This window comes from Lissotriton helveticus, chromosome 5_1 (assembly GCF_964261635.1).
Source record: "Lissotriton helveticus chromosome 5_1, aLisHel1.1, whole genome shotgun sequence".
Taxonomy (NCBI): domain Eukaryota; kingdom Metazoa; phylum Chordata; class Amphibia; order Caudata; family Salamandridae; genus Lissotriton; species Lissotriton helveticus.
This window is the reverse complement of record NC_136065.1, coordinates 1,132,544,382-1,132,566,788: the sequence shown is the minus strand read 5'-3', so window position 1 is coordinate 1,132,566,788 and position 22,407 is coordinate 1,132,544,382. Positions and strand designations below refer to the sequence as shown.

Sequence of the window (22,407 nt, the reverse complement as noted above, 5' to 3'; positions counted from 1 at the left end):
CTACTTCTAATGCTTTTCTGATCATCTCTGAATTATGATAATAACTGTCTATCAATCTATCCATCCATCCATATGTGCATATAATTATACAATCACATATAAATATAATGGTTTTTTAATTAGTTACTTTCGAATGGTTGAAAATGGAAGCTCCTACCTGCCTTTTGTTAGTTTAAAATAGTATCCATGTCATCTGGTACTTTCACAATTTTGACAATTATATTGAATAATTCAGTTAAAACCCTACAGCATTTATCTGGCTCTGCAGATTCCTGCGATGTGTCCAAAAGCTTGTGTGGGTTTCCATAAGCAATGCCAAATTTATAAAAATCACTCTGTATGGCATACAAAAATGTGTTCATACAATAAAACACTGTGCAAGTCACTGATCAGCGCTAAATATATTCTAGCATAATAGCGTGCTCCTTCACTTCGACGGAGCCATCAGAATCGTGTGTTGATTATACAGCGTCATTACGTATGCCTTTTAATGTGTTCCAGTGGGAACCTTTGTTGATAAAACAGCTTTGTTACGTGCACGTTCTAATTTATTCCAAATGGCTTCCTTCCAACATGTTGTTGCCGTAAACAGAATTAGTAAACCCACCCTGAAAGAGAACGTTTTCATTCTGAAGGAAGGCGGGCGAAAGAAAATGGTGCCGACAAGTCTCACCTCGAAAAAAGGAAGACTTTGAGAAATCGCTCAGAACCGTGGAGACCGATGAGATGGGGAAGTAGGATCCCCAAATATAAAGAGCCTGTTTGTGAGAGAGCAGGGGCTAACGGTGCCTACAATGTGCCAACAGGCTGCCAAAGCAGCTTCTTGGCGCTAGTCCAGGCAGACGTAGGAGGATAGTTGGTGCAGGGGCTAACTGGACAGCTTTAGAAGTACATCATTAGGAAGCATGGATCTGTAAAACTGTGCATGGATGCTGCTTGAGATGGACAGCTCAACCCGCTATATTTCTATAACTGATTGGTAGCAAACATCTTAAGTGATGAAGGCCAGTACCGCCCACATCTTGCCAAAATGAAGAGTTCAACGCTAAATGGCAAGACCAGCTAAATTGTATGTGTCAGATTTAGGGGCCGCCTGTAATTTAAAAGCACCCAAAGATATTTGTTCAAATGATTGTCCCTACGAACAATGGGGCACGTTAAGAAGCAACCAACCCCTTACTTGTAAATTCTCTAATGATATAACATTATTGATACATTATAGTTCAGAATCCTGAATATCACACTGCTCCATTTCACTGGCCAATCTGTATTTCAAAATGGTTGACTACCCGTGAGAATGGCTTCGTTTCCAAGGCAAGGTCCCTTTGAAAAGCTACATTCCTTAAGTCAATGCAGCCGGACCATACAATGTTGGGAAAGATAATTTCTCAGATGGCTTAAACAAATAATGCTTACTGTTGCTTATTTTCTTGTTCTTCGAACAATTACTCAGAGACCTAGGATGTCCCTATTGCTCCATGTCAAGAGGACACGATGTACCAGTGTGGTCTTTTCTTTTAAAATTCATTTTCCAAAGTTAAGTTAGCCGCACTGAAGCAAATAAAGACTACGAGTCCCAAAATAACTGGTTAGTTAGTGCAAAGGGATCTCTATGGGTCCGTTTTTTGTGAAGCCAGCTGTTATATAGATAGGGACAAAAAGCATTCCCATTTCTTAAGTCCATGTTCTGATTTACGGAACCTTAGTAAGTGGGATAAAATGTCGGTTCGTTCCCTATTTTAAGTTCACAGTTAAGGCCGACAGCGGAGTGCAAAATGCACCCAACATCCACAAACTCAGACATTTTTGGTTGTTCACAATTTGCATGGCCACTCATACCCAGGAAACTCTAGCAAAGTTACTCCCAAGAAAGGTTCAAGTAACTGTGGATCCATGGAATGAATGGAAAGCGAACCATCTTCCAGTATCGTGGGGATTTCTGAGACGAGGTTTCTCCACAGGCTAAAAATTACATGTGGAAATGAACATTTCAACCATGCTTAGTTGAGTGGATTGTCTGAAAAGACGGCAATCTTTCAGTTGACAGAAGAGCAGGAGTAATCCGTGAGACTTTTGTCAATCTCATAAAAGTTGGACATTTCTACAATAATAGGTCAACCCTGATGACGGTAGATTTCTGATTTTTTTACTTTTAGAAAAAAAGTTATTTGTGAATAAGGTGCATGGTTCTTCGTGCATAAATATGGTAGACAAATTGAGGAGACGTGTGGTCATGTTCGCTCTTGCTGCAAAGTGTTAACATGTAAAAGCCGCCATAATCCACAAACCAGAAAAACGGCCGTACAGATATTACTTTCAAAATACCGCAGGTGCATGATTCCTCCAATGCAACCATTTTTCATTTTCAACATATAGGCAAAAAATGCAGAGACACTGCAGTGTCACTTACTGGCACCAAAATGCATGGACCTACTGGTCACTGAATTTCTGGCAACATGGCTTACAAGGGTGAATGTCAATATCATTATGCCACTGACACCAATATCTTTACCTGTATTGCCAGAACTGAAAACATCGGAGGTGCAGTTACCTGAGAAAATGATGAGAAACAGAGCTTTCTGACATGGATGAGATATCACGTGGGCATCCTTAACGGTGCCATCCAGTGAATGGTGTGTCAAAATCCAAGCTGGCATCACCAAACAAGGAAGCTTCTTAAGTGCATAGCGGTGAAGGGCTTGGTAAATAAGTGTTTTTTCTCTTCATTGACTTTCAAAGTGATATACTTAGACATTTGGGAAAGTGTGAAGAATGCACCGGGGAACTATACCTAAGACTCTGGAACTATAACCAGGATAGTGGACATGCACCTAGGAATGTGAAATGCATCAAAAAACAAACAGAAATTTGGAAATACAATTAAGAACTTGGGAGCCAACTTCGGACTTTGTTGAAAGGTTACACTCAAGACTTTGGAAGTATACACAGGGATTCGGAATATACATAGGAATTAATAAATAATACAAATGGGTGCTAATTTTTTTAGAATACAACTACAAATTTGTTGACAAAATATATGTGTGGAAATTCTGAAATATATACACACACCCTCATTCACATACGTGAAGTATATGTATCAGTACAAGTATTATGTATCACATGTATGAACAACAATGCAATAAACTATAGATCACGTTAATTTATGTCTAGAGGAACCACGATTCAACATAGATGAAACCTCGACCAGGTCACAATTCCCTTCCCTCCTCAACAAGTATCATTAACATAGAACCTGTGTGAGGCATTAAATAGTAATTCCTTTAAATATTTAGGATGATTTATGGTAATACCACAGGAGTTGATCTTTACTATTTAGCAATAAATGTTTAAATGCACGGTTATTAATACACTACATTTGTACAAAATGTTATGTGGCCACATTTAATTTTACTGGCAGTACATTCATATAAACACACACAAATATACAAACATGCGTACACACAGGCATGCACATTCATTAAGATATGTATACATTAGGATACATATAAAAAGATATATATTACCATCACAACAGCTTCCCCTTTTGTGGAGTATGTTCTTCTAAACCATCAAACACAGGCCTTTCTGGACACAGGGCTCTGTGTCACACAGCAACTGCCCTCTGGCCTCATTTTCAACTCTGACCTTGTGCTTTTTAAATTACACTGGTTTATTTCCCTACTGCAGCTTCTCATCGATCTCTGGACCCATTTATACGTACAGTACATTTATTGTTGTTTGTATTTATTAGCCTCCTCAATCTTTCTTCTCTCTCTCCGTTCTCATTAGCTGTTGCAGAGAGCATCCGTGTGCCTTACTAGAGGCACCACAGTGTGTCAACGCTGCACTTAAACAGATTTAAGTGTGCAATATGACGCCGTGGCTGCATTATTTTATTCAAGTGCGTGACATGTGGGGCTCCTGGGGGCAAGAATTGCGAGGGTCTGGGGCAAAACAAGGCCATTAGACAAAAAACATCAAATGTCACAAAAAGGACTGTGTAAGCGTAATGTGTTAAGTAACAACTTGTAATTACAGAGTTACCAAATCTATCAGAACTATATAGCAGTTTACCAATACGAGTGAAAACATTTATCTATGCTACATCTTTTGACCTGCAATGCAGTAAAGACGTTCTCGTTGTTAGCTTCTTCGGGGCGGCTACCTGCATATATATATATTTCCTCCCTATGCCCTCGATGCACTATGTTGTGATCAAGGGAGTTTCAGAAGATAACCTTTTGCATTATCAATTTTGTCATTGGTTTGTCAACATGTGCTGAACAATTTAGACCCTATAGATGTCTAAAAGAACAACTCACTAAATATAATCTCCAATCCAAGATGGGGCACTTCTCCACTTGCTGGCCACATGTCCTGCTTTGATGAGTGTTCTAAGGCATGGGTTTACACAATTAACTTGTACTGTTAAAATAAGTGTATGTCCAGAAGGGACCATGACATGCTAGTAGTAGAAAACAGTGAAACCGAAAACTGTTGGTTAATTCCAAGCGCAGGTTACTTTTAAGCAATAAAGTATCACCCTGATCTAATTCTGAAAACCGGATTTAGTGATGCTGTGCTGAGGTGCAGTTGCTAAGCAGAACGATCAGCTGCATAGCGACCGGTATAGACCCAGGAGAGAAATTAGGGTACCACTACATTATTTTTTCCTTTCCAAAGTTACTATTATTAATGCATACCCAAACAACACGTTATTGTGTGCTCATTTGCTTAAGCGGAAAAACAGTGTAATGAAAATAGTACTTAATATTTCTGTTTAATTTTGCAAGTTGATTCCTGTGGCTTTTAAGTTTTGCGCTTGATATAAGCTTAGAAGGCTTAATATCGTAGAGCGAGCAAGCTCAAAAGCAGAGCACTTCTTTTTCCTCAAGTTCCTCAGCTCTTTTCAGCCTTGGCACGGTTCCTAGCTAAAATCTGGATGCGGACTGCACAATTTAGTGCCACTCACCATTGTGTCTGTGATCTGAAAGATGGAAGGACAGCAAACCTTCGAGGCTCTGGTACAGTATCACGTGACTCAATCTGAATATTAATTATTCCCATTTTCCCTGCAGTGGGGCATTCCACAGTTATTTTATATTTCCAGAGCTCAATGCCTATCCAGGAAGGCATAGCAAAAGCCATCCCCTGTTACTGGGAGCTATCAGCCAATCAGCAAGGCTTAAACAACCGATGTTCCAAAATATCTCAGGCTCTTTGCAGCGCCTTGACTTGGTTTGAATTTCAAGAAAGCAAGTGTATTCCCAGTTTGGTGAGGTGGTCAGACCACCAGGCAGCTTGTAGTAGTCTACTAGAGAATAACCATTGTCTGTGTCTGCAGATGGGAGTCTGGATGCCTGTAAACATAGGGCAAATAATGCAAGCCTCCCATAACAATGTGATCACACAACTCCCAAACATCCAATGCCATATGAGTGCCATATGAGTCTTCACTTTCAAGTGAATAGAAGCTCAGAATTTTATACGAAATGTTTTCAGCTGAATGCTCTCGCAGTAGCAAGGATTTCAAATCACGGGACCAACGGTGAAGCTCAATGTCCATAAAATAGACAAGTACATTTTAACATGTTCCAAAATGTTTACAGTTACAAGTCGTTGTTACTGTAAGATCCATACAAACCCACAAATAGATTCACATTCAACTAGAAGCAGGGAGGCTAGCGCCCCCACCTCCTCTGAACCCTCCAATCGACCCCTGCTGGACTCTTGAACTCGACCATGACATCCTTTGCCACCCCCGTTCCATCACACAGTCAGGATGTCCATTCAAACGCTGTACGACTTTTCCACACAAAAAAATACCAAAAACAAAAAGAAGGACCTGAGCAGAGAAAGAAAGAAATATGCAGGACTAATGTGTGAATAAAAGACAAAACAAAGGTAGGAAAAAGTGTGGGTGGGTACCAGTGTTGGAAAAGAGAACGCAAAATCAAAACCTAGAGTAGAGAAGCATGACCTGGCCATGAGGTTAATGCATAATTAGTTGTGATTCTCTATGCCCCAGCTTCACCGACTGAGACATGGATAAAAAAATGAGGTCAGTTGGGTTCATTATGTGGCAATAAGAGAGCATTGAGTAGCGCACTGAGAAGTAGGCCAGAAAGGGCACATAGCAAAATGTGGAGCCAAACTGCCTGCCAGGGGCCGTAGATGGGCCAAATCACCTTATTCCTCGTAGTACATGTTTCCCTCCAGGCCTTGAGTACACTGGCTTTCTTCCAGTGGCATCCATTTCTGATTGCAGACATTTCTAGTTGTTTGAAAATGTTCCTTATTTTACTCTAAGTCTTTCCTTGCGTTTTTTTTGCCAACATTCCTAGCTTGAGGACCTGCTTCGCATGCTTATGCTACAAAGTTTACTACTGAGATGCTCCTGGACGTCTTTACAGGGATTACAATTTTTAGAAATGAGTCTAAAATTTCAAATGCTCTTCTCATCCATCACTCATAAATGTGGCTACTACTTGGTGTTTTGATGTAGTTGGGAAAAAGCACATATTTGTAAGGGGGCATTGGACTGGTAATGCAGTAGGGATTTCTTATGGGTGCAATTCCTCATCTCCGTTGTCACTGGTCAATGGAACATGGCCTTAGTTTGGATCACAGGTAAATGTGCGGACTTCCACGGTTGCTATTTCTCTTTTTTTTTGTTGCTTTTATGTGGTATGGTGTTAATCTGGCCGGCATGAAGATGTATCATTCTTAATTGTTATTTAGTGCTGCCAGGTATGGCTGAGGTTTACAAATAGCCTTAAACAGGTCTTGCCAGTGTTTAGAAGGCACAGCCCAGAGGTTTCATGTGAAGGAATCCAAGGCTGTGATATTAAATGTTTCTTTGTGTCCATTCCTTCTCCATGGTGTTGGCTTGGAGGAGAAATTCTTCCTGGCTAATGCAGAGCTTCGAAAGACTGATATTAATGAGAAAGCGCTAGATGTTTTTGAATGTGCTGTAGATTCGTTCCAATACATGTAGATTGGGTTTTGTTTCAGGGATATGGCTCTCTTTCATGCATGGTAATCCACGAACTGCTTGGCATGCCCTAGATTCCAGTTTCTTGTGAGCTCTGGTGGCCTTTAGTAGTGTGGATGCGGTCGAGTTTGGCAGGTATGGGTCTGCTTCCAGAAGCATTGCTCCAGACTCCTTTTTAGTTGATTTTGCTGGAGTTCGCCTCCAGTTTGGCTCTGTAGCAGGCAATGCCTCCAACTTTGCTCTTACTCCCAGATGTTCTCTTAAGTGAGAGCCAAATTGTAGGACTACTTTTGCTGCAGATTATGACCTATAAAAACTGCATTCAGCACAAAGTGGAAGAGGTGTGGCGCCGCGGCCAGGGCGACTGACGCTGGAATCTGGGGACCACGGTTCGATCCCCGGCTCCGGCGGCAGGTTAGCCCAGCACCATGTGACTCTGGGCAATAGCTTGCTTAATCTTCCCGACGGCCCCCCAGCGCCTAGAGACTGGGTGATTGTGCGCTTTACAAATGTGGACTTTAGTATTTGAAACCTGAAATGTCTCCAGTCGTTGAATATCCAGGAAGAGATTTTGCTCCTACCTTTTTCTTTTCTATCCCAACAAATCAATATTTTAGTTTTTTAAGTTGATAATTATAACCCTGAGATTGTGTCCATTACTGTGAAGACACATTGTGTCCAGTTGTTTTGAACCTAGGTTCCTGTTTTCAACAGCAATAAAGATGTATCCGCACACAGAAGGACGGAAGTGTGTCTCTCCCTATGGATAGTAAGTGCCTTTAGCTTGCAGACGAAAGTGTGACTATCCGTACGGATGGTAAGTGATGTAGCTTGCAGGACAGTATGAGCGGACGAAAATGTGACTCCCTACAGATGGTAACTGATGTAGCTTGCAGGACAGTTTAATCGGACGTAAATGTTACTCTCCCTACGGATGGTAAGTGATGTAGCTTGCAGGACAGTATGAGCGGACGAAAATGTGACTCTGCCTACGGATGCTAAGTGGTGTAGCTTTCAGGGCGGTATATGCGGACAAAAGTGTGACTCTCCCTATGGATGGTAAGTGATGTAGCTTGCAAGACTGTATCAAGCATGTACTTATACACAGACAGTAAAGGGCCGCTTCTCAGATTGATGTCCAGGTGACTAAGAGCTCCGCTTATAACTCAGTCTGAATCCGTAGGCTGGTGTTGTAATGAGGTTCCTGACATGAAGCAGAAGGATCATGTCAATCAACGCTCTCTTTAACTTCTCACAGATTCTTCCTTTCGACCCAATCGAAGATTGCCTTGAACTACAAGAAGGCAACAGGTACATCTTTGCCTTTGTTCCTGGCCTTTGTCTACTGTAGGTGGCATAGGATAAAAGACTAGTCTACTGTAGACTGTTCTGCTCTTAAACCCTGAGCGGTGGAAGAAGGTTCCCGTAACCCATCATGAATGCTGCTTAAACTGTATTTTGGTTCGAAGGACTTGTAGTAATGGGAAATATAAAACACCAAACCCTAGCAATATACTATTGGCTTCTAAGTCAGGACAAAAAGCTTACATGAAATGGGGCTACTTTGCAGCTATGCAATCACAGTGCACTCATTAAAAATACATTAGCATGCACGTCATAGGGCTTTAAGCCCTGCTTACATTTGTAATACAAATTTACGGTCATATTTAGCCAATTTACCTAAGTAAAAACTTATGACGTTGCTACATCTTTATCTTCCCTTTGACAGATATTATTCTAATCTAAAACGCACACTTCAACTCTCTACAGATGCCACCACAATTGCAGACATTCCACATGCTGCCCAAAGAGCACTGTGAGTGGAAACCATTGTTTTTTCAACCCAGTATTTAGCTAACACCAGCAACAGCCACGGACGAGGAACCAATGGTCAATTCAAGAAATTATAATACATTGTTTTCATAGTGCTTTGTGAGGAACTTTTGTATGTACAGTTACTATCACCCAATCGAAAATGGGACTCGTTTTATCAATCTCAGAAAGACGGAAGACAGTATCAACTTTGCAATATGAGAACCTGCAATTCACTCACAGTTCCCAGCAGAAACAACCCAAATCACTGAGCTATCTTCCCAAAATCATTCACACAGCATCCCCTAAATACATTTAGCATAAAAGGATCAACGAAAACGTGATTTAAGAATCTGTTGTTCAGGTTTGTTTTGTATGGAAACACCACAAGTTGGTTTACTAAACCTATAGGAATCTGGCCTGTATATTCTAGAGAGAGAGTACTGTGGTTCAAGACACCGGTTTGGTTCATAAAATGTATGTAACACATGTTTGACGGCTGATGTGTGACTGGTGTTGCCCCAACCTGACCTTCAGAGGGCCTACCGGCCTTTGAGAGGCTCCCACCATCATACAACATGTTCCTATTCACCATTCACCCTGAGATGTGACTAACTGCCCAGATCCTATACGCCTTTCAAGAGCCCAAGCCTGTTATGAAATCCTCAGCTTTGTCTAAAGACCTGCCACCGTCTGCTATGAAAGGATGCTGGTCACGTGACACATAAACTGCATCTGTGAGTACAATTATTTGTTTTAAGAGTGAACGGGGAGGGGGGCTGCTTGGAGAATAAGACTGGGACATATTTGTAGCATTGTGCAGTAAAGCCTACACCGCCATCCCTCACATGTATCAATAAAAAAGCTGCGAGTAGATGTGCTAACTTAAAACCAAATTTGAAAGGAAAAAAAACCAAGAAAGAAAAACCGCTTCCCTGTACAATGACGATTCTTCTAAGAAGTGAACTGCTTGGAGGTCACACTATTAATAACGCACTTCGCAGAAAAATAATCGAGCCCGCCTTCAAACTGGGAGACACTGTTCTTTACCATACATGCATGCTAACAATCTTTACTAGAACTTTTCAAGGACATTTTTAAACAATGCACAATAAATTATTGCCACGAATGTTGGCTAAATGACTGAAATGAAAATACAGCACCTTAGGTTCAAATTTACAAGAGGATAAGAAAACAACAAAGTTCTTAACAAACATGTGCCAGAAATACTTAAAAGCTACAGGCCGTGCAACTCTAGGCCTGGCAAACAAAGCAGGCACGAGCGTCACGGCATAATAAATAAATCATGCCTGCGTACTCTTTTCACATCAATGCATTTTACTTAAGGATGAAGGCTCTATGTGTGCACCACGAAACAAGCATACATGATGGTGAATTACAGTGCCGGTTTGCGATTAAAAATAAAGCCAATTGTGGGTTCGCAGGCACGGTGATTTTTTTGCTCGCCAAAGAACTGTATTTCAAGCTGTCTGTAAAATCATATTTGGAAACCTGACGTGGATGACGAAAAATTCTGAATGAACTTAGTGAGCAACTACGAGGCCCTGGGCTGCCAGCAGTCTCTCAATCTGTTCTCTGTGAAGGCAGGTGTGGTCGTGACGCCAAGTCAGGGCTCCCTACGACCTCTTCTTCCGCCATCACAAGAAGCGCAACATCCACGCAGCACATCCAGGCACTGGCACGTCACTATCTCCACAGGGACGTGCACACGCGGCGCGGCTGCTAAAAAAAACGTAGGAGGCCTATGTAATATCCGGAAAGGGAGTGTGCATTAAGATCGTCGCCCGGCCTCACCTGCTATCAAAATACCTGCTACACCTTTTATTTGCACAATATCTGTGCCAGTGGTAGTTTCTGGTTCAGCTGCTAAACCTGCTCGATTAGGATGACTGTTAATTTGTGCTCCCGCCTCCACAAAACCACAACACAGAACTCTTCAAAAATGCAGGAACACAAGTCAAAAGGACAGCTCTGGTTTTTATAGACGCTTACTAGCAACATTTCTGTTTTCTTTCTTCGAACCACAAACCACAACTTTATAGTAAGGTAGATGGCTGGAAATACAAAAAATAGTTGTTTTATAATGGAAGCATGGGCTAGCCTTTAAAGTACACAGAAACTCAGGCTGATACCCATGTCGGTTTCGATGCTGGCTAAATGGGCGTACAATTAGTTGCTCAAATACCCCTACTAGCCGCAAAAAGGCCAGTAGAACAATTATAAAATGTGGTCTTCATTTGCTAGGCAAACTAAGAATAAAAAATGCAAAGTAGGTTTACATGGAAAATCTCCTAAATTCCAAGCAGGCCCAAGTCTTTGAAAAGCAGATACGGCTTAAAAAGTGTTAGTCACAAGTCAGTATTGACACTGCCCCAGATCTGCAGGATTTGTGGGGGACCGGCCTGTTGGAATATTGAGAAATATGCCAACGAGGCAACAAGTCTCTGGTTAAATCAGTAACATTTTTATAAGCAGGCATGTGGGATTTAAAATTCCATGAGAAGAATAATGGAAAGATCTATGGCCGGCCTCCCCCATGAAAGGTGGAGGAGGGACAGAAAAATATGCGGCTGGATGTTAGGGGATCAAGGGTGAAAACTGAGGGGAGATTATGATTAATTGAGATGCCGAGCTATGTTACAAATTGCCTGCAGGAAAGCTAGTACTGTGGAGCTGCTGTTTTACTGCACTGGATGAAAAAAAGGGTCCAGAGGCAGCAATTTCTGAACTCCAATTCTGACAGAATTGGACGAGGAGGTCAGCATCCACCCTGGTGTGGCGCACAGTCACACGGAGACCTTTGAATGTCCTGAATTGCCGCTTCCTGTATGTTCTCTCTGCTGCCTGTGCCACATGTGCGTTGGCCTAGCTCCCATTCAGCACAGCCGCTGCTAGAGAGATCAGTGGTTTTCAGCCATGACTTGTTCTGTGCAGTGTGAAGGCCAGCTCCTGCATCACCCCAGCTCTCCGTGTCACATGTACACTTTATTTCCTTGTTTCTGTCGGCGCTCTTTCACCACGTCCGGATCTGTTTTTGCTGTCCACGATACTGTTGCCTCTGCTAGAATTCTCGCCATACCATCTCGTGGCCAGGCCTGGACAGTTCGTGTAATATTTTTTTGTTTTCTGTCTGTGCCACATGCACAGTAATTCTATCGCATGGGCTGTGCTCTTAGCCCTCCGCCATTGGTGCTAACCATGCTTCTCCTAGAATGCTTTCTGTATATTTTTATGTGCTACAAAAGCGACAGCCTATGTTTTCCCTTCCCATTCCACACGTACACCAGCTGTATTCTTTGTCCTTGCTGTGTTGGTCTTGCTGAGGACACAGCTGCTGCAGCAGAGTATATCCTGCAGTATGATCTGGCCCTGTTGGTTTTGTGTCTTCAACCTTCAGTGTGCCGTTGGTTTGCTCATTTTGTCTCCTTTCATAAGCTCTGCAGCCTGGTGGGATTGCTGCTGCTGCTGCTCGAAATCTCTTTATTTACATATCATGCATTGTTCTTTTCTATAACTCCTCCAGATCCTGTGTGCGCACTGCTGTTTGCCTGACAATAATCCCTACTATTCACTTGCTCTTGCTGTCTGTTTTGTTGTCGGAGAAACCTACCAGTGAATGATGCCCATGCCTTGCTTGTGTCCCAGCGGTGTCTATATACACGCCATTACCCAGCCACAAAGGCCTGTATCAATCGTATTACAGCTGGTGTAAATAATGGCTGAATATACGGTAATGTACCTACCCTAAAACCAAGCGCAGTGGCTTGCTTCGAACCCGCATACGGGGCTCAGGCTCTTGCCCATGACAGGGCAGCCTGGCCATTGGATATCCCATGACTGCTCACTTGTTCTGTTTCACCTTTTCACAATAGGTGGTAGAAAAAAATGTATAGCTTTCAGAAAGCCGAAGAGGCACTGACCTCTTCAAACACTAGTCGGGTCACTGTGTCTACAAGGTGCACTGCATGTCTGGGCTCTGTATGTTTCATATGTTGGCCACCTTACTGGTGGAAAGTCTGACCGGAACATTGGGGTATTCTGTGATCTTTCTGCTTTCCATTTTCGTTGGCAATGTCTCTGTTAACTGTGTGCTTATTGTAATGCAAGGTGGATTTCTAGAGTGCTGCTTGTCACCCATGAGGCTATGAGGGGCTGAGAAGGTGAATGCCTTTGGTGAGGCTGGGCCTGGGTACAACAGCCTTGATGGTCCTGCAAGAAGACTATCTGAAAAGCCAGAACTTCAGCTTCTTGCTGAAATTAAGATGTAAGCAGGAGGCCCTGATGTTTTGGGGAGATCATTGCAGGTTTGGCGGCTTGGTAGGAGAATGATTATACTCATTTTGCTTCTATGGATGCAGGGTGAGTGTGCAAGAGAAGCTGATCGAACTTGTCTGGTGGGTTGGTGGAAGTGAAGCCAGTGATTGAGCTATGCGGGTTCTGTGTTGTGTAATGACTTACATGAGTGTGTGAGAGGCTGGAACTGGCAGCGCTTCTGGCTGGGGAGTCCGTGGAGCTCTCTGAGGAGTGGAGTGCTGTGGGTTTGGCACTGGAGGTCGAGGACAAGTTTGGCGGCAGTGTTTTGGATGGTTTGAAGTCTGTGAAGATGAGTTGGGATGCCGGCATAGAGTGCATTGCCGTAGTCCAATCTGCTTGTGATCAGGGTCTGTGTGATGCTACGTCTGGTGTCCAGTGGGAGCCACTTGAAGATTTAACATAGCATGCAGAGGATGTGGAAGCGTGAGGAGGTGACGGCGTTGACCTGGAACTTCATGGTGATGCTGGTGTCCACGATGAGGTCTAGGTTCCTAGCTTGGTCAGTTGGGGTGGGTGTGGGGCCAAGTTTGGTGGGCAACCAGATGGATTTGATTGTTGGCATCTATTTTTCTGCTGCTAGTGAGAAGTGCATGTGTGAATTGTTTTTCTTCAACTCTCTGCTCCTGCCTGGGTCACATGTACAATGGTGCCACTCTGTCTGACTTTGATTGCTTCTTGCTGCTGCTGATATACATTTTGGAACAAACTCTGAATCTTATACGTTGCACATCCTGTGCTCCAAAATACACAACTGTGCCTTCTCAACTAGCTCCGGAGACAGTATTAGCTGGTGCTCTTCTGGTTGATGATGCTAGCTCTCTCCCACCCAGCTTTCCCTGCAGCTGTTGCAGCTAATAATGTAGATTGTTTGCAGGTTGTTACCTTGTTCCTGCATTGATCAGTGTCTTCCTGATCTACGCTTTTGAATGCAGTTCATTTCAACATTAATCATGAACTTCTGTTGAATATTCTGTGAAGTGACGTCTTGCTTTGTGTTTGAACATTAGTCTCTGCTTGTCTTATTGAAGGCCTACGTAGTGCTCGTTACGCCAGTAGGTATTGGCATTTGCTATTTACATGGTCCACTGCCACTCTGTACGGACTTCGGTCTGTGGTGTGTCATTTTATAACTTGCCATTGCATACTGTCAGTTTCATTATCAAACAGTGTAAACCCACATGCTCAAATGTGATTTATCTCGCCCATTGTTCATTGAATGCATAAATCAATGCAGGGTTTCTGTCTAAATATAAGAATGTTCTCTTAGTGATAAACGTGCTGAGGCCACTCTGACGCTTGTAGTTATCTCTGGCATTAAAGTAAAATATCTATTTAATTAACATGCAGTAAGTGCCCGCGTTCACACGCTGCTGTCACTGTGCATGCACTGCCTGTATTTATGTATTACATTGGAAATGTATCTGATCTTCTTGCATGGTGCTCATTTTCTTCATGGAAACAAGGCTGTCACATGCATTATGCATTATCTGCACTGCTGAGAAAAATGCAGGTTTTCTGTTTGATTGCAATACACTGTGCTCGCTGTGCCCCCATATGTGAAGATGACACCCATGCCTCTTTGAGTGGCAGCATGACCTGTGTTTTTAATCTAAATATTAATGTTAGATAACTCTCCGATTGGTGTTGTCATTTGACATTGATGTACATCACACATGGGCTCTCCACACCCTGGCAGACACTGGCCTCTGCAGGCAAGCTCTACCTGCCTGGTGCTATCGTGGATAAAAGTGCAGGCTTTATGTTTATCATGCCACATTCTCTCCTGGCACATATAATGCATTGATGCAGCCAAGCCGCATCTTGCAACTGCATTGCCTGTATTTATTCTGAATATTAATTTTATATTTCAATCTGATTATCATCCATTGCCCCCTCCTTGCTCCTGTACACAATGATGTCACTATGCATGTATTACCAGCTGGTAATGCTGAAGGGAGTGCATGCTTTCTGTCTGACTTCCTTGAAGCATGCTTTCCTCGCTCTTGTGAATGCTGCTGCCCCCTCCTGCAAATCTTCTAAATATTAATGATTATATTTATGAAGTAGTCATAATTTCATGTGCTCCCCCTTGCACCTACAGTGCAAACCACGCATGCATGGCCTGTATTTATCGCTGACATTGTGCAATCCTTACAAATCACTAATGTAAAAAATGCAGCATGCCCCCCCTTCCCGGCTCTCGGAGGGCAGATTTCACCGTCCCTGCATCTTAACATTAATATTATAATAATTCTGCATGCTCCCATCGGTCCACAAACAATGATGTCCTGTACCTGCACCACGAGCACTTCCAATAAACATTACAGTTAGATTTGTGTTTGGCTGCACAGTGTTGCGCTCTTCTCGCTCTATAAACACTGATGTTTGCATGACCTGCATTTATTCCGAACAGTAGTATTGGATTCATATTTGGGTATTTACTAGTGTGGCCCCAGCACTATAAACAGACATGTCAGTCTGTCTGCAAGGCATGCAGTTATTCTAAATTGTTTCTAATTGGTACGACGCAACCTATTCCCTTACAAACTGTGATGCCAGTATGCCCGCACCACCTACATTTATTCTGTATATGACTGGTACTTTTGGTGTATTCTAATACAGCGAGGCCTCCCTCGCTATACAAACACTGGTGCCAGTATGGTGGCAAGACCTGCATTTACTCTGCATGCTAATGGTGGTAGCTGTCTGCCTGGTTCTAACACAGCATGCATGCTACAGCTCGCTCAACAATCGGTGATGTCACTGTGCCCACATTCCCCCTATGCAGTCTGAAGATTAGTATTTGATTTCTAGTTGGTTCTAGTGCAACGTGTTTTCGTGCTCTATAGACACTGCTGTTGATTTCTGCCTGGTTGTAATGCAGCTGATGTGTCTGGGTCGGCATACCTGCACGACCTGCCTTTATTCTGATTGTTACCATGTTAATGTGACGTTTCTGCGTGGTTCTGGTGTTTTGTGCTCCCCTTGCTGTATAAATATTGACAGCAGCGTCCCTGCACGACATGCATTAATTCTGGGCGTTACTGGCAGAGTTGTTTGGCTCTAATGCAGCGTGTTCTCCACGCTCTATAAACACTGACGTCACTCTGGCTGGAAGGCCAGCACGTATGCTGAATGTTAATGCTGGATTTCTGTTTCCAATGTAGCACGCGGCCCTCGCCCTCCAACCAATGATGCCTGCACGACCTGCATCTAGCCTGTACTATAATGCTAGATTTCTGCTGGGTTCTAATGCAGCACTATAGCCCCTCGCTCTCCAACAACTGATGCACGGCGCCTGCACGACCTTCACCTCTTCCTTACATTAATGCTAGATTTCTGTTCCTTCTGATGCAGCTGCTGCCACCGTGCTGGCACGACCAGCATGTATTCTAGCGAATTTAATTTTACATTTTTATTTGGCTCTGATGCAGCGTGCTCCCCATGCTCTATAAACACTGACGTCACCGCGCCTGCATTACCTGTTGTTATTGCTGGGGCTGTTGCTGCTGCTGCTGCTGGTGCTGCTGTATTTCTTGCTCCTCATCCTCCGCTGTTTCTGGTGCTGGGGGTTGGGGCTCTGCAAGGAAGGGAAGGTCGAGGCATAGCCGTGTTCACATTCTAAAAAAAAAAAAAAAAAAGAAACAAAAACAAAACTGAATAAAATAATAATAAAGAAAAATACCCGAAATAAAAGGACACAAACACTCAGCACCGGAAGGGGGGTGGGGGTGAGGGGGATGTCAAAGAGGGGGGACGAGCACCTCTTGCCCCCTCTCGCAGGAGCAGGGGAGATGCCAGGGCAGCCTCCTCTCTCAAGCAGTCCACAGACAGTGCCCGGTCTCGTCACATTTCGACAGTTACACGGAACCCGTTTGAATTCGAAAACACGAGAAGACGGTGTCCGTGCTATGCCCCCACCCACCCACCCCCTCCCAAATGCTGCTGTCGCCTCCAGAACATTTTTCTAAACAACCATCGCCCGAGAGGCCTTCTTTTTGTTATTACTGAAGCACGTCTGTAAAAAGACGAACGCCACGCTCACATTCCCCCTCTGGGGCCGAAGATATTATTTCAGGTTTTTTTAAGTCAACAATTTAGATGAAAAAAGAGCTAAACATATGACAGGAACTAAACAAATAGCATTTTAATCCACCCACAAGCGTTTATTAAACATCACTGAGGGTATAAAAATACAGCTAGTCAAAAGTGTGATTGTTTTTCTAAATGAAAAGGCTTTTATCTACGACTCCTTATAAACATACTACCAGGAACATACATCTTTGCATGAGTATATTTCACATACAGTATCAGCGAACAGTTCGTCTTCACAGCTTGTTACTAAATCAGAAAATGTGCACGTGTGTTAACCGATAATAAAAAACACACGCCTGTCAAAGTAATGCAGAAGGTTTATATCTCCCCACTTCCTCAAAAATAATATTTACGTGACCCGCTGTCATATTCAAAAATGAGAAAAAGCATGGCGACAAAATATAAACATGTATAACAATAACACGTGTAATCGACGCATGCACACACAATATCAATAAAATGCACATGGAACATGCGCCCTTTACCTCGATCTCTCCTCTCCAAATACTCTGCAGCCGCTATCAACCGCTGGATGTTGATCATGTGCACACCATCCATGTTTAAATCGTTTTAAAATGATTTAAAAATAATCCCTCAAAAGGTCGACCGAGTTCAAAAAAATGAGCGTACTGGTTCCTTTTCGAGTAAATTTGAAATTAAAAAATGCACCGTTGCTTATCGCCTCCACGGGGGAAATATCGCAGCAGCCGATTAAAAAAAATGAAATAAATAAAGAGATGAGTCTGGCTGTGGGATCCTTGCAGGGCCCTTTCGGAATCGTGCTCGTATTTCAGTGCTGTTGCTCTTATCTTTGCAAGGTATCAGGGCTCGTTAAAATACGCTTTAAAAGAAGGTATATAACGCCAGTAAGATAGAAATAATAATAAATAATAATAATGGTGGATGGGAAGCCTGTCCGCAAAGCCTGGGCTGGCTGCTGCCTTGCTGCTGTCAGCCTCCCTCTGCTGCACAGTTTTGTTTACCTCTGGATGCTGCTGAGCCTGGAGAGAGAGGAGGAGCATGGCAGCAGCTGACAGCAGAGGGACGAACACGCTTTCTGGGTAATGTAGTTTGGAAGCCAGAAAACCCAAGGGCAGCGGAAGGAGCGGAAACAGTTGGTATCACGGGAAGTGTAGTTTTGTTTTCGAAGCGGAGTTCGTGAGGCAAAGAGGAGCGCGTATGGGATACGTAGTTCAAAGTGCGCTTCGGATGCTCGGGAGGAGGAGCAGCATAAACAGGCGTATTGGGTAATGCGGTTTATTTTTAAAAACTCGACATGGTGGGACTGAATAGAAAGGAAGCTTGGCGAGGAACCTGTGTTGGAAGTGTCAGCCGTGGTAGTCGACAGCGAGGAAGCGCTGCACAATTAGAACGCAGAATTTAAGGAACTCTAAGGCTTCAAAGATCGGAATGCGGCGCGAGCAACGAACCAAACGGAGTCTTAGGGGTAACAGTCGTTGGTGACTGGAGTGATCGTCCAGTAACACTGTTGATAGCAAGAAATGTGGCTTCCTGGGGAGTAACGTTTTTAAGCTGTGTGTGACTGACGCACAGGCACCTGCCCTGTTAGCTATCATCAGCGCCACTGGAATTATGCGGCAGGGCGAGGAGGGTCAAATTATGTGACAGGGTCGAGTAAATTATGCGGCAAGAAGAGCCAAATTATACAAGAAGAGCCAAATTATACGGCACTTTTTGTGATAGTATTACTTCATTATTTTTACACTTGTTAACACTGTCTGGGCATTGGTTGTACCTCAGGGGCAGTTCGACACACAGATATAGCAATATGCTACAGAAAGGTGACCAGAAAAACTTTGCAAATGACCTTACACCGCACAGCAACATGTGTCGCAGAGTTTTCACTAACGTGTAAACCGTTTGAGCTAGAAACATTTTTTTGTTGGTAAAATCTGCAAACTATGAGGCAGATGGTAGATTATGCGGCAAATGTGCGAAAATCTCTGTACAATCGCACAATTACAGTGGCTATAATAGTGTTCTTAATAGACATACTGCTACTGATACCACTCCTCGTACACTATACCTCATATAATAATTAAGATGAGCATTGAGTGTGATATTTTAAGTCCCTCTTTTTGATTCAAGTATTATTTAATGTTTTGGAGGAGCACTGCCCACTGGCGTAATAAAACTTGAGCGGGCTATCCTACAAAGTACATGGAGGGCCCCCCCCACCCTTCCTCCGGACCCATTCAGGAACTCCCAAACCTGGGCTCCTGCCCGTGCACAGTGAAGGAGAGGACTTATGTTAAGCCACTGGCGCCCTTGAGACTAAGGTGTGCTGTGACCCATTCGCTCTAATGACTTTATTAGAGTGTCCAATATAGAAACCATTTTCTGTAGAAAACAATTCATGGTCAGAGCCGCTACATACTTCTTCCTGTGATCCTTGTCATCGGTAGTAGGGAGGCCATAACAACACATAATACATTGGCCAGTGTTTGCTCAGGGGCGTAGCTTCAGGTGGCGTGTCTGGGGTGTTACACCCTCATAATAAATATATTTTATGATCAATAGTTGGGTACAAGTGGTTTCAGTCGGGTATGGTGAGATGCCTGTTGGATTTCACCAGAGATATTTACACATACACAGATAAAAACGCACACCCACTCTCCCTCTCTCTGTTTTGAAAGTCTTCAAAAGTGTTGGTTATTCTTAGAAAATCTTGTGTTTCCTCTAACTTAGTAATCCCTCCAAACTACATCACTCTCACTTTCCACTGCCCATTAAGTCCCTCTCATGCGGTCATTGTTGTATAATGTATTTTAACATTAAATGCCTGTGTTATTGTTGGATAACCTGAAACTCCTCCTCCCCTACCCCTTAATCTCACGCACCAAGATACACCCCTGTGTTTGCTGTTGTGATCTTTTAACATGCAAGACATTGCTGTGTGGTGTCTTCGTCTAATATGCTCTATGGAAGCAAACCAAGAATACAACACCTATGATGTTAGGTAGTGACAAAAAAGCCCAGGAATGCTGTTCGTAATAACAAAGAATGAGGTAGTCACCCTTACGAGTACGGTTGGTCACCATATTGACACTAGGATTGTCCGTTTTGATGTATTCCTTCTCTTTGTTCCTTAAATGTGCATACATCTTGATGCATTTGGACGGTAAGGGACGCATGGATAGCAGTTTACTAACATGACCAGGCTTGTATTTTTGATGGAGGGGCATTACAAACAATCAAGAAAATCCGATGTCATGGATAGGTATCTCCTCTCAGATACCCCAAAAATTGAAAAACTGTCCCCAGCGAGAGTCTAATTGGGTAGAGAGGGCTTGTGTTTCTTATTTTTGTATGGTAGTTCTTTAAATATGAAACATCTGAGGGAGGGACACGGGCTAAGTCTGTCACAAAAAAAAGAAACGGGTGTGCTGGAGCTCTCCAACACATAATATGCTTATGGAAAACCAAAATACCACAAGTCACAAACATCCACTATGCATCAGGACAGGTTAATAAAGGCTTTTTGGTAAGTAGAAGTTATCAAAAGTTGGGTTTTTTAATGGAAATTGCTAGCAAATTCTGGGCTGACAGCAGACTGGTGTGCTCCGTGGACACATTGATAGTCGTTCGCTAAACTCTGCCCTTAGTATCAACATAATGAGTGTTGAAACTTATTGTTTTCATTCTTAAAAAGGGAGCCATTGTGTATCACAGTGTTTATTATGGCGCATGCTCGTATTTTTGCTGCACAAGCAGCACAATCTCAGTTACAATTAGATCATGAACTTTTACAGAAATTACTGATGATAACATCTAACTGGACCCCACACCCAAACCCCTGGATCTGGGCCTGAGCTTTTGCATTCTTAGTACACTGATAACTAAATATTACCAGCAGTTTGGAATCAATGCAAAATGGCCTCCTAAGGCCATGTAATGCCTGCTGCTGCCATTGTAATCCACTAAATGCCAATGTGGAGATCTGGGCGCTCGGGAACTGATGAATGTAAATGTCACAGGTTGTTTCAAAGTGTTTATACCTTATTTTACTGTATTTGTGTAAGAGCTCTTAATTTCGGAAGATTGTTGTTTCCCCCACATCACATAACATGGTCATGTTGGTGTCCTGGACTCTCAATCAACATTTAAGAGAGATAGGACAAATAATGTAGAGAAAATTACGAGAAAAGAAAGACCGTGTAGGATGATGTGTTAAGGGTAGATTGAGAAATAGAATGAGCGAGGAGTCCCTTAACTTTCACCCCATTTAATGCAAAACGCCCTCTTGTCTGATTATTTGCGCCTTCTTACATACCGCAGCCAACTCTGAGAGAGTGGATGGAAAAGAGGAGGAAAGGAACTGAAGATGGATAGAGAGGAGGACAGGAAAAAGGGGAGAGGAGTTGGGCTAGGGCGCTCGACCTCGGACTTGGGGATCTGGGTTCGAGTCTCGGTAACAACGCCAAAACCTCCTGTGATTCTGGGCAAATCACTTAATCTCCCCGTGCCTAAAATGAAAGGGTGTCCTCATGTAACGTAACTGGAAAATATGTAAAGCGCTCTGATACCTGATTCGGTTCGGGTCTAGTTCGCGCTATATAAAACTCTGCAAAAAAAAAGACATAAGTAAAGGAGTGGGTGATTCGAAGTATTGAAGCTGAAAGAACAGCAGAAAGACAAAATAATGTGAAAGCATGGCAACTCAAGGGAAGTATTGTGGACAGTCTGTCCTGTTTTAGCATATGAAGAGTGATTTAAATGTTTTTTAAAGAAGACCTGTGTTTTCTGCATTCATAGATAGGTTGGTCCGATACTCCATGTGAGCAAATACAATTATTTCTTGGTAGGAAAACCTCCCACGCATACCCTCAGGTGGCTTACATCCACGGGGTTATACATAGCACTTCGACACACCTAAAAACTGAACTGAGCACCAAAGACGAAGCCAAAGCCAAAACAAAAGAGAACCGCATGAACAAGCTGGGCAGACTTGAGTCATGTCTCCTCCCTCTGACGTTGCACAAATGTCTGATGCAACTATTTGTACAGAACTACAACATATCACCGTGTTGAGTGAGCAATGGCTAAAAGAAAGCACAACCAAAGGCAGAAGTCCCGAACAGAGGGCAGGCACACTTCATAGAATGGGCAGTTCAAATCTCTGCTGAAAATATATCAGTGACGAGAGCAAC

At 43.0% G+C, this 22,407-nt stretch overlaps 1 protein-coding gene across 2 annotated transcripts in view; it reads right to left on the bottom strand.

Moving 5' to 3' along the window:
- MXI1 (MAX interactor 1, dimerization protein) overlaps positions 1-22,407 on the bottom strand; it is a 125,234-nt gene that overhangs the window by 77,320 nt on the left and 25,507 nt on the right. The window contains exons 1-2 of one of the 2 annotated variants that reach the window (XM_078643758.1): positions 17,722-18,274; positions 16,624-16,762 (exon numbers count right to left, since the gene is read on the bottom strand). In XM_078643758.1, coding sequence (XP_078499884.1) covers positions 16,624-16,762; positions 17,722-17,794 — 212 coding nt within the window. In that variant the 5' untranslated portion in view covers positions 17,795-18,274. Of the gene's footprint in view, positions 1-16,623; positions 16,763-17,721; positions 18,275-22,407 lie in introns of those variants that run through there. The other variant, XM_078643757.1, reaches the window with a different exon arrangement.